Source organism: Genypterus blacodes, unplaced genomic scaffold (genome assembly GCF_046128005.1).
Source record: "Genypterus blacodes isolate CSIRO-AG114 ecotype Tasmania unplaced genomic scaffold, CSIRO-AGI_Gbla_v1 ptg000017l_1, whole genome shotgun sequence".
Lineage (NCBI taxonomy): Eukaryota > Metazoa > Chordata > Actinopteri > Ophidiiformes > Ophidiidae > Genypterus > Genypterus blacodes.
The window spans coordinates 6,030,114-6,042,074 of record NW_027466831.1 but is presented as its reverse complement, the minus strand read 5'-3'; the positions used below and the strand labels follow the sequence as shown (position 1 = coordinate 6,042,074).

The following is an 11,961-nucleotide window of genomic DNA, read 5'->3' as shown; positions in this document are numbered from 1 at the left end:
AGGTTTGACAAAAAATCAACGCAAAACTCCCCGCTGCATTACAGGATTAAAACTAATAACAGAATCAAACAACAAAAAAACATATACAGGTCAATTTCTTATCTGGATATGAATTGGTTTATAGATGTACTATTCCTGTACTCATGTTGTAACGGCTTTTCTGTTTCAAATTAACAATACACCACACACACTGACATACAGTCACACAGGCCGCTCTCATATTTGAACTCCTCACTGTTTGTGGCGATCACAGAGAGGCTGTGCCAATGCAATGTGCTCAAGTGTAGATGGCGAGTTTATAAAGTGCTGTAATTCGTGTTTGGGTCTTGAGGTGCTCTGCCTCTAATTGCTGGCTCCTTTATGTGATTGGAAATGTGTCACTTGTTATTGAGGCTCCTTGGCTGGCTGACCAGTGTGGTTCGCAACTTTCAACTCTAGGTCAGCGCTGAACAGAATTCACAGGTACATTCAGGCCTCTATTTCTTCCTCTGCAACACCTCTGTCTGTTCCCCAAGCTGTTCTATTAGAACTTAAATCTGAACTCCTGCAGGAGCGCCTTCGACATTTCTCTGGGGTTCTTGTCAATGCAGGGTTATGAAAAGCATTGTGACAGTAAGTTAAGTGAAACAATCCACCACAGAAATTCTGCCTCTGGTGACTCTTTAGGTCTCACACTTTTGAAAGGCTTTCTCAGCATTTACTGGTGTGATTCCTCATGACTAAGGGAAAGCCAAACTTCTGCCCAGTCATCAGCCAGAATAATATGGTTGCACTTTCACCGAGCCAAGATGAAAAGAATTTGTTAGCTGGGTGGGAAAAATCTTGATTGATGGAAGTCATATCTGCATCTCATTAATCCCTCTCTCTCTCTCTCTCTCTCTCTCTCTCTCTCTCTCTCTCTCTCTCCCTCTCTCTCTCTCTCTCTCTCTCTGTTTCCACAGGTCAGGAGTGGTCATGCCGTTTGGCTGTTTAACAATCGGGGAAAAGAAGGATTATAATAATCCTTCAGATGTGACGGATAAATATGACCTGGGTCAAATTGTGAAGTCGTGAGTATTTCCTTATACGTCAAATATCATTGGTAGATTTTACATGGCACTTTGGAATTTAAGTAAGATTTATGAATTCTTATTCTTACAGTCCTATCATGCTCAGTTTGAAGCGACCATGTTTATATTCCAGTAAACTCTGTAAATGTGTTTTTTTGAATTTTTCATTTCAGGGAGGAGTTCTGTGAGATTTTTAGGGCCAAGGACAAAACCACAATGAAAATGTACACGTGTAAAAAGTTCTTGAAAAAGGACGGAAGGAAAGTCCGCAAGGCTGCGAAAAACGAGATCCTCATCTTAAAGATGTAAGTTGTCACGTCTGTCCTTTTTTTGTTCCTGCATGTTCTCTGGTGTGAATACATTTACCTGGAAAATCTAATGTGGGTCGTTTTGATGATGAGACTTTCCAGAACGTCAAACACTAATTTCACTGACGGCCATTCACTTTTTAATAAAATCAATGATAACACTCTGCCACAATTTCTAAAAACCCAATGTATCTGTGATATCAAGCTTGCAGCTGCTCCTGTATAATTACATCATGTTTTAGCCAACTTAGCGTCTTTACCTGACAGCTTCAAAGCAAGATTATACAAGAAGATATAGGTGTGATTTTTCATCTTTTTTTTCTTTTTTTAAATTCACAACACTGTCCCACACTGAAAATTCATGTTATTCCCTCTCACAAACCTTATCAGCAGAGTGCACTGCTATATGTGTGTATACATATTCTGTCATATATTCAGTGAATGTTGACACTCACAAAGCTGCAAATGCTGTCACTGAAACCTGAACATCACTCATTCAAGCATTCATCTATACCAGTGTCTTATTATTAACACACAAAGTTGAATTATTGAATTGATTTCCATGTTATTATTTTGATTTCAGGCTCCATTTGAACGCCTTTAATGTTGAAAAAGCACATTGATCATCTTCTGGTCTTGCTTGCCGCATGAATGTTTAACAATGTTCAAGACAAACTCTCCGCTTTGTTACTATTACATCATACACTTCACATATTTACTCTATGGAGATGAGTCAAATTAAGAAAAAGCATATAGTATGGTCCCTTTAAATTCAAAGAGCAATCCAATGTGAGGAAAGTAAAACATGTTTGCCTCTGCACACTCACACATGAGATATCCTACGCATCTTTGAGAGAAGAAGTGTAGTGTGTTTAGTGGTGTAGAGAGATATTGTCGACACGCAGCCGTTATGCCACATACTCCTCACTAGCCCAGGGGGTCCATTTGCAGAGCGTTGACTCTGTTAGCAGATGTCAGCCTCTGTGGGGGTCTGTGGCTGTTTACAGGGATATCAGACCCTCACAGTCACTGCAACCAGTTGTGGATGTGTATCAGTACTTCCGTTCAATGCTAAGTAAATGTATTTTTGGCCACTAGGTGGTAGCAGAGTTCCGAAACAATTTACCTAACACACTACAGTTCTGATATCTTATCCCCTGATAAGCAGCAGTTACTTCATTCAAACACAGAGCAACATTAGCATCCCACAGGAGTCATGACTCTAATTCCTGCGTTGACTCATCCTCTTCCTCATTGTAAGCAGCTTATTGTTGTTTTTAATGTAACAAGCTGCCCTTTGCCGCTTGTCACCGTGATGATGAATACGAAAGTTGTGTGTGTGTGTGTGTTTTTGGGGAAGCATCGGCGGTTTGGCATGCAAACAATTCAGTTTCATAATCGGAGACAAGGAAAAGTCTGTAATGGCTGATTAACCTCTCTGTGCTGTGGCCTGCGTAAACTCTTCGCTCGCTATCTGAAGGGGATTTGTGGGCCCAATCTACCGCAAAGCCTCCCAGCTGGGCCAGCGGTTGTCACAGTTGCGGCCATGCTGTTAAGACACACAGATACATAAAAGCTCTGACATGTGCCAGGTCACGTATGTTATCTACGGGCAGCTGTGCAGATCCGTGTCTGTGTGTGTGTGTGTGTGTGTGTGTGAAGTAAAACTAATTTATGTTTTGCGGTTTCATTTCCCCCCTATATGATCGCTTCCCATGTTGGCTTCTGTGACTAATGTCCTGTGCTATTCCTGGACATTATGCCTCCAAATGAGTGAAAGACACAACCCATGCCTCCTATATGACTCCTAATATCTCTGTGTGACTCCGCCCTCTCTTTGACTCTCACTATCACTCCATCTCTCTCTCCCCTCTCTCTGTCTATTTCTTCTTCCGTCATCACACATCTCCTCAGGGTGAAGCATCCCAACATTCTCCAGCTGGTGGACGTCTTCGAGACCAAAAAAGAGTACTTCCTCTTCCTTGAACTGTGAGTTGAGATGATAACACGGTTCTGCTTGTCTTTGCAGTATCTCAGTCCCCATGAACTATATGTTGATGATACACTCTCGGGGAATGAGCTGTTGTAGCCCCAGGCCCTGCAGACATGAGAGCGGCTCTGAACTTCCACTCATTTGGTATTCAGATATCATTGCTTGCTAGCTGCTCTTATTCTCATCAGCATGTGTTCTTGGGGAATTTGATGCTTTTCCATGGATATGCTAAAATGCGCATCGCCACAAAGGAAACACATCAAACGCAAAAACAGACATCCACAGGGAAATGATTAAAACCTTCTCCTTCACGCAGGTGTGGTGGATTCTCAAATCTTTTTTTTATTTGCTTAGCTTTTTATATGTGTGTATCACGTGAAAATATTTTTTTTACGATTATTCTATGATAATGTCACCTTTAATGTATAGCTCAGCACAGGGCAAATGGAAACACGGGAAGAGGAAACAATAATATGATCTCATCTCATCTTATACCAGGCTGTTCCATTGTCGTCTCTTCTCTCCTCTTCCTCCCTTAGTGCCACAGGCAGGGAGGTGTTTGACTGGATCCTGGACCAAGGTTACTACTCAGAGCGAGATACCAGCAACGTGGTGCGCCAGGTGCTGGAGGCTGTTGCTTACCTCCACTCCCTGCATATCGTTCACAGAAACCTTAAGGTACAAAGCCGCAACGCTGCAGATCTCCTAAATCAGTTTCCACCTCTCAGGTCTAACATACAACTGGAGGAGTTTTTGTCAATATGAAGCCAGGACTTTACCACAGTTACCTTGAAATCAGTCAAATGTAAATGTAAAATGATGAATTGTGGCATGCATCAACCTCTTCTGTGTCTGTGTCCTTACCTGACCTGCAAATATATCAAAACCAACTCCTTGTGCTTATTTAGCACCATCTTACATCATCTGTTGGCGGTAGTTATGTGTTTCTAGCCTCATTTGTGGATTCACTCTGAAGTTAGAAAAATAAAGCTGTCACTGTAATATGCTGTTTTTCCCCAGCTGGAGAATTTGGTCTACTACAACCGTCTGAAGCACTCTAAAATAGTGATCAGTGACTTCCATTTAGCCAAGCTGGAGAACGGCCTAATCAAAGATCCCTGTGGGACTCCGGAGTACTTGGGTGAGAACATTAAAGTTTCCAAAGTGGAGAAGTGAGGTAGTGTTTTACAGGGGGAATGCGGTGTGGCAACTTTCTGAGGGTTTCTAAAAACTGTGTGTCTTGGTCCTGTGCAGCTCCAGAGGTGGTTGGCAGACAGCGGTACGGCCGGCCTGTGGACTGCTGGGCCACCGGGGTCATCATGTACATACTGTAAGTGCTGATGGGACACACAGCAGAGAGACACGGCCGTACTTATCTCTACAATTTCACGAGTCATACCAGACATTTGCAAAACACTATTCTGCCAAAATTCGAGTGCTCTGTGTGAGGAACCATTACATCATTTTATTTGTTTTATACTGATATGGAATGTGAGGGATAGAGGAGTTCAGATGTCTTATTGCCTTGGATATGCTGCAAATGTTTATTTATATTTTCCCTCCTCAGGCTGTCAGGCAACCCTCCCTTCTATGATGAAACCGACGATGATGATTATGAAAACCATGACAAGAACCTGTTCAGAAAGATCCTGGCAGGCGATTATGAGTTCGACTCCCCGTATTGGGATGACATCTCCGACTCAGGTACTTAGTTTGGAGTAAACACGGTGGAAGTACACAATGACAGCTTGCTAAGTAAAACATTTGATATTGGAGAGCGCTCCCTTTCTTACCCCGAGGGTCCTGGAGTACATATTATATTTATACACACACGCACACACGCACACACACCCATCAGGAGAATAAGCCTTTGTTTCTCTCTGTCAGCTAAGAGTCTGGTTGCTCGTCTGATGGAGGTGGATCAAGACCAGAGACTGACAGCACAGGAGGCAATAAACCACGAATGGTAGGCAGCTTAGTCTTATGTGATATTTGGTGCAGAATCACAGCAGTGAGCTCAGGACGTGTGAACGCCACCAGAACAGCAAAGCAAAGTTATCGATCCGCTTTGTATTATTTTCGGAACAAGCTATCATTTTCCCATTTGACTTTAATCTGTAAAATCCAGTAAAGCAGGTGGCTTTATCAAAAACTATTTCTGAAAAAAGGCCACAGCTCAGGGTTGTTGTTTGTGTGTTTGTGACGCTCACTTGTTGGTCTCATTTCCAGGATCTCCGGTGGTGCAGCTTCAGATAAGAACATCAAGGAAAATGTCTGCGCACAAATAGAGAAGAACTTTGCCAGAGCTAAGTGGAAGGTGAGAATAAAGGAAGATGAAACTTGAAGAGGTGTGTGTGTGAATGTCAGCTCAGTGTTGTGTCCCAGCTGTCTGATCTGATCACTTGAATGCTTCCTGCCACAGAAAGCCGTGCGGGTCACCACCATCATGAAGAGGCTGAGAGCGCCTGAACAGAGCGACTCCAGGGCAGCCAGCCCCGCCGCCGGAGCCCCGGCAGACCCAGCTGCTCCCCAGGTGGCTCCTCAAGCGACCCCCGACCCCTCCGCGCCCTCACCCGCCGCGGCCTCCGACGCAGCGCCCCCTGCTGCGCCCTCCGAGCTCCCCGCCGAGGCCCAGATAAGCCAACCAGAGCCCGAGGCCGGAGCTGCTGAGGCGCCTCAGCCGCAGGAGGTCGAGCCCACGTCACGCTGCAACGGGGAGGCGGCGGCTCCCTCGCACGCAGCCGCCGAGGCCGGGGACGAGCAGGGTTAGAACCCGACCCGACGGCTCCAGCGCACTGTACATTAGCTGCTCTAGCATGGTGACACTGACTCTGCTTCTTTCTCACGCACACGCATCATCTCATAGATGATCTCTCACTGTCCTGACCTTTGCCCCCCCCGAGTGTCACGTCCCATCTGCTTTCTTTCACACGCTTTGTGTCTCTTCACCATGTTTCATGTCAGACTGTACAGACCGCAGCTTTCTACATGCTTACTGATTTCCTGCGAGGCCGCGGCTTTGCGGTCCTCTTTCTCATTCTTCTCTCCGTAATAAGAGAACATAGGGAGACGTGATTGTGCTGAAAATGGCTTTGATTCCTTTGTAATGAGCCGACTTTTGTCTTCAGCCTTGCAAATTGCAGTATTTTCTCTCTTTTAGAGTCGGTAGAGTAGCTTTGCTTTGCTGCTGAAAATGAGACCACATCAGCCTGATACTCACTAAATACTGCCCCTCTTTAGCTTCACTAAGGAGAAAATGGGGGCAATTTGGTCATTTTTCTGCTCTATTATCTACAGTAACCAATTACTGTGTGTTAAACAATGCTGTGGTTTGGTTCTTATACCCAGTATGCTTTGAAATAGGCAGCTTTACACACAAGCACAAGCACACACACACGCACGCACGCACGCACGCACGCACGCACGCACGCACACACACACACACACATACATACATAAACACACACACGGACACTATTGTTCCTTCGCTAGCTTTCTCGCTCAGGAAAGAACTTCATAGCTGTAAGTGTAAAGATCCTGTACATAGAGACCTTTGTAGAAGTAGCCAAACAGCATGCATCTCACTTTCCTGCTGTTACGTTCCATTTAGAGCCACTTGGTGGATAAAGATGCGCTCAGATTTGCCTTTTTCATGCGTCGCGCTCGCCGCCGTCCTCGTCCGGTCGCAGGCCTGAACCATCGCTTGTGCCCCCGCTTTGATTGTGAGTTCTTCTTCTACTTCTTCTTCGTGGGGGGAGGCGGGGGGGGAGAAACCATCTGTCCGTTACATCGCAGTTTCTATGCATCGGAATTAATTTGTAGCTCATCGTCACCGCCGACATCTTTATCCATCACGTGACGGAAACACTTCTCACTTCTTGTCTACCGTGTGCGATTTGATTTCGTTCTGTCCTTTTGTGTTAGGGCGTCGCCTCTGACGCTACACGTGCTAATATTTGGTCGTATCTGTAAAGAAAGTGTGCGTTAATGGATCACATGTTGCTTTTAATAGAAGACTCGCTTCATTTAGACTTTCTTTGAAACCAGGGTCGTGTTCATGAACTCAGCTTTATTTATATATCCGTTAATTTGTTTGTTTATCTGCCTATTCATTTAATCGTTACGTTGACTCTCAGATATACTTGACAAACAATAATTTATCTATTTTAATTGTGGATCCCCTCAAGCATTAATAACAAGTTGCAGAAGGAGTTTCTCTGTAATCACTCTGAAGTAAGTTTAGCAATACTCGACTGGCTGCAGAAACTGTGATACCCGGTGTCTTTCCTCTTTCGATACAGTCCGTGTACCCGTGAGTCCAAGTACGTAGTCGAATATCTCCGCTGTCAGATTACGTGTGTGATAGGACGATTTAAGATCACGTCTGAACGTCTGACCTAATCTCCTGTGCCAGTACGCACTGCATCATGGGGTTTCCTTCCCTGGTGACAGTAGGACAGCAGCCATATTGTCAGTGTAAGTATCCGATGACATCATTCAACTGTATAACATTTGACGCCTCCTGTTGCGAGGAGGCTTTGTATTTACTGTGCACTCCTGTGAATTTATACGGACATGTGCATTTTGAATAAAATAACTTTAATAAATGAAAATTACTCACACACACCATTGGACTTCAGATCTAAAGCTTGGCTGTGGACGTTCCAGAGTCTTTTATCTTTACATTCAGTATATCTCACTCCTTTTAATTTATGTGGAGGTGGATTGGTGTGCAGATACATGATCTACATCCACTATATATATTTTTCTTCACATTGTGAACAAATATTTGAAATATTTAGATTTTATCAAGAGGCTTATTCAGAAAAGTATTAGCAGATTTTTTTATGTGAATAGATAACTTCATGTAGCTTGTTCTCTATGTTTAAATGGCAAATAAATACTATTTAAATACTGTTACACAGTTTAAAGCAATGCTTTTTTTCCCAATCATTTCTCAGTGTATTTACTACTTCCTGTCTGTTGATTTCCCCATGCACTTACAGGTGTATTTGTAAATGTGATGTGTGTTAGGACCAGTTGTCACCTGTAGGTCCTGTCATGCATTTGTGAACCCTGTACCGTACTCCTCGACGAGTTTATGATTTGATGGTAATAAAGTTTAATTCATCCGTTAATTCATCTCAGATTGGTTTCTCGTCAGCTGGAGGACACAGACCGTACACAGACCGCACACAGACCGCACACAGACCGTACACAGAAGGTACACAGCAGCGTTAAAAGTACTCAATGCTCTATCAAAGATTTGCTGGATTATTTAGAGCAAATGTGGGAACTAGTTGGCGTCATCACATTATGCCATCCACGCCCCCCTCCAACCTCCCAACCCCCCAACCCCGAGGAGAGCATCTGTGTTACGCTCTCTCATTTAGCACAAGCTTAGCACCCATCCTGGTGGGGTGTGAACTCCTGCTAGAAAAATCCCTGCAGTGCCATTTGGTGACACTTTCTAGGATACTTGAATTGCGTCGCTGTGGAATAATAACGCACAGAGCGCACTTCCTAGACCCACGGGGACCTCAATAGACTTCCTCTTGGGAGCCTTTCTCTTTTCCCTGCCTATTGTGCATTAGTATGCAGCCATCCATACAATCATTAGGACTCGGGGGGGATCCTAACTTTGTGTCTGTGTCGTAAGATGCCTTCATTAAGAGTGGTAGGGCGACAGAAGTCAGCTCGTCTGAAGCAGCAATGTAGAGATGAAAGACTGACTTGATCACAGTCTGTCCTTGCCCAAGGGAAAATGAGAATTTTACAAGAAATGATTTCAAAGAACGTTCATTACAATTGAGCAATAGCACTTTTTACATTGTAGAAAGTGTCAATCAATACTCGAAACAAGCTCACAATTCTGCTTTGTAATGAAAGCCTCCATCCACCATTTATTTCACATTTCTTTATGAGGAATCAAAGCAATGACAATACTCAAAGGAGAGCCTTGTGATTGTGATTGATAGATGTATGTGCCTTCCATTTATTGGCATGCAAAGTGGAAGATAACACCAATCACAAAGATATCTGTCCCCTCCATTATGTTTAACATTTACCCAAATTTGAAGAACTGCGGTTGTACATCTGAATGAAAGAGGAGAATCAACATGTAGTAGTTTTACTTGTATGGCAAGACAGAGTGGTGTACTGTTCACAACACGTATAGTGTATTTCTATAATGTGTTATTGCCACCCAGCAATACACTCATTCCATGAACATTGAACGAATTTATTACAAAGCACCCATACAACCTTCTAGTTACTAGTACATGTTGCCATCTACTGGGCAAAAACATGTAATGCAGCTCTGTTATTGTAACCCAGTGGCGCAGTACCAGTATAAAGCCGCTAGATGGAAGCATTGCGTCCTTTTCGCTCTGATTTCCAGGCGGTCGACAATGATTATTCCACACTTCATCCCCGGAGGCTCATCTGCATATGGTTACTGCGTGAGAATGTCTGCGAAATATGAGCACTGGGAGTCACAAGGCCATAATTTGGTGTCAAACGTAATAGAAAACACTGAGTCAACTACTCCGCTAAACTCTTTCACCCCGTTTTTGTGAGCAAAGCCCAGGTCGAGGCATTAATGTCAGCTCATCATCTCTTCAGAGCAGGAGGGAGTTTGGTTTTAATAACGGGGCGAGGCTTTTGGTCTTCTGAAGGATGCCTGAGTACAAAGACTCGGCTTCATTTCGTGCCAAACTTCTGCCTCTCACTCTCCTGCTTTCTGCGTCTCCTCGCAGCAACAATGCAGCGACTGTCCATCAGATCTGACTGCAAGAGATACGGCCCAGATGGTATTACCCACAGAATGCCACGTCTCTGCCTCTGAGCCACCCCGTCACACACGCTGATAAGATCGCCCTGGATTCTGTGTCTTTTCAGTGATGCTAGTGACGGCCACGGCTTGGCATCGTGTCATGTGATACGCCTCTGCATGGATAAGGCCCGACAGTGCTTCGTCTCCGTTGGGTGTGGTTTTGGCGAAGAATGGTGCATAGAAAAAGTCTGATTAGACTCTGATGGGTCAAGCTTTGTTGTGGATAGTGTTGAATTCCCAAAATGTGGCCTTGTGACATCTATTATGGATGCTGGCGATGCGGTTATAAGCCAGTTTCTGATTCACGCAGGGGGACACAGAGGTGGCCGGATTTGAAGCGAAGTGGTTCCACGTCCGCTTGGTTGGCGATGACACCGATGTCATTTAAATAGCCGCTTCTGTCAGCCCCTATTCAGACCTGTCATACTCCCACCCAGACTCCCCACGGCCGCTCCACTGATGCCTCTTAGGGATCAGATAAGCGGAGGGAAACAGTGCTCCGTCTATGAGAATGAATGGGAGAGCAGACAACAGAGTTCTGTGGAGCCCAGATATGAGCTGATGCCCTCTTTTGCTGTCCTGATCCAACTAAATAATAAGTTGTGTCCTGAAACAAACCCGTAGAACAGAAATAGGTGGGAACGAACTCCAGACACGTTCTCATTGAATAGAACATACAGTAGGACGGTTTGGATATTAAGATTCCCAAATGATGGCTTTAGATTTGTGGCATCACAGAGAATTAAATACAATCTGATCCAGTTTTATCCATAATTCATTCAACAAGTACAAACAAGGAGAAGACGTGTTTCGTGTCAATGCGTCTTCAGGTTTGCGTGTGATTTATTAACTTGTGTGAATTATTTATGACTGATTTGATTCATCTTCTGTGGTGGTCTGACAGCAGCCGACGCTTACTCCTCTAATAAAATACGCAGATTCCAGTTTGAGGGAGTGGAATTACATCATGAGATTTATGCTCAATGTTGCTGCTGTGTGTGCAACATTTTAACATCAATAAATAATTAGAGAACCACACTCATAGATAATTCATCACAGTTACAAAAACTGGTGGTTTGCATTAGCAGTAGCAATATAATATACCAAGGAGATAAGAGGCTGCTAACATCCTGTCTGAATAACCTTGAATGCCCCTTGTTTGTGTGTGTGTGTGTGTGTGTCTGTGTGTCTGTATGTGTATTAATTGCGTTAGAAGTGGCATTCAAAAAAACGTGACCCTTATCAAATATTACATTTATTGAACGGCCCATATCTTGGCCAAGGAAACAGCTGGAGTGCTAGAATTTCACACACACCATTTGGAAGGCATGAGGATCCATTGATTTGGAGAAAATTAAAAACTTATTTTTTGGTCACTCTTTCAAAAAACGTAAGGGGGGACCCTTATCAAATATTACATTTATTGAACGGCCCATATCTTGGCCAAGAAAAGAACTAGAACTTCGGATCTATAGAAGGGGGGCGCGAAAGAAAAAGTTTGGGAACCACTGCATTAGTGTGAGTTTGGAGAAATGTTAACTAACTTGGCCTAGGAAACACACAAAAAGCCAGAAATTCATACACAACATCCCCGTGGCACTAAGATTCATTGGTGCAGGTTTGGAGCAATTTTGACCAAATTCCGGTCCATTCCTTTAATTGCCCATATCTTGGACAAGGAAGAAACTAGAGAGCTAAACTTTCACACACAGCCTCTGGGGGGCACGAGGATCTATTGGCATGAGTTTGAAGAAAATTTAAATTTTGGAGAAATTT

General features: G+C 43.8%; 1 protein-coding gene across 1 annotated transcript; it reads left to right on the top strand.

The window, feature by feature from the left end:
* The first annotated feature begins 954 nt into the window (after positions 1 to 954).
* LOC142991252 (caM kinase-like vesicle-associated protein) lies at positions 955 to 6,120 on the top strand. Its single transcript, XM_076141314.1, has 10 exons — positions 955 to 1,049; positions 1,223 to 1,354; positions 3,272 to 3,346; positions 3,890 to 4,028; positions 4,371 to 4,491; positions 4,605 to 4,680; positions 4,918 to 5,054; positions 5,238 to 5,316; positions 5,580 to 5,667; positions 5,773 to 6,120. Exons 1-10 carry the CDS (start codon positions 955 to 957, stop codon positions 6,118 to 6,120), a joined length of 1,290 nt encoding a protein of 429 aa, XP_075997429.1.
* Positions 6,121 to 11,961: the final 5,841 nt, after the last annotated feature.

Bases quoted from the DNA above. Each gene is read 5' to 3' on its own strand.
- LOC142991252 (XM_076141314.1), top strand. From the start codon at position 955: ATGCCGTTTGGCTGTTTAACAATCGGGGAAAAGAAGGATTATAATAAT. The intron at 4,029-4,370 runs GTACAAAGCCGC...GTTTTTCCCCAG, and splicing joins TCGTTCACAGAAACCTTAAG to CTGGAGAATTTGGTCTACTA. The intron at 5,317-5,579 runs GTAGGCAGCTTA...TCTCATTTCCAG, and splicing joins GAGGCAATAAACCACGAATG to GATCTCCGGTGGTGCAGCTT.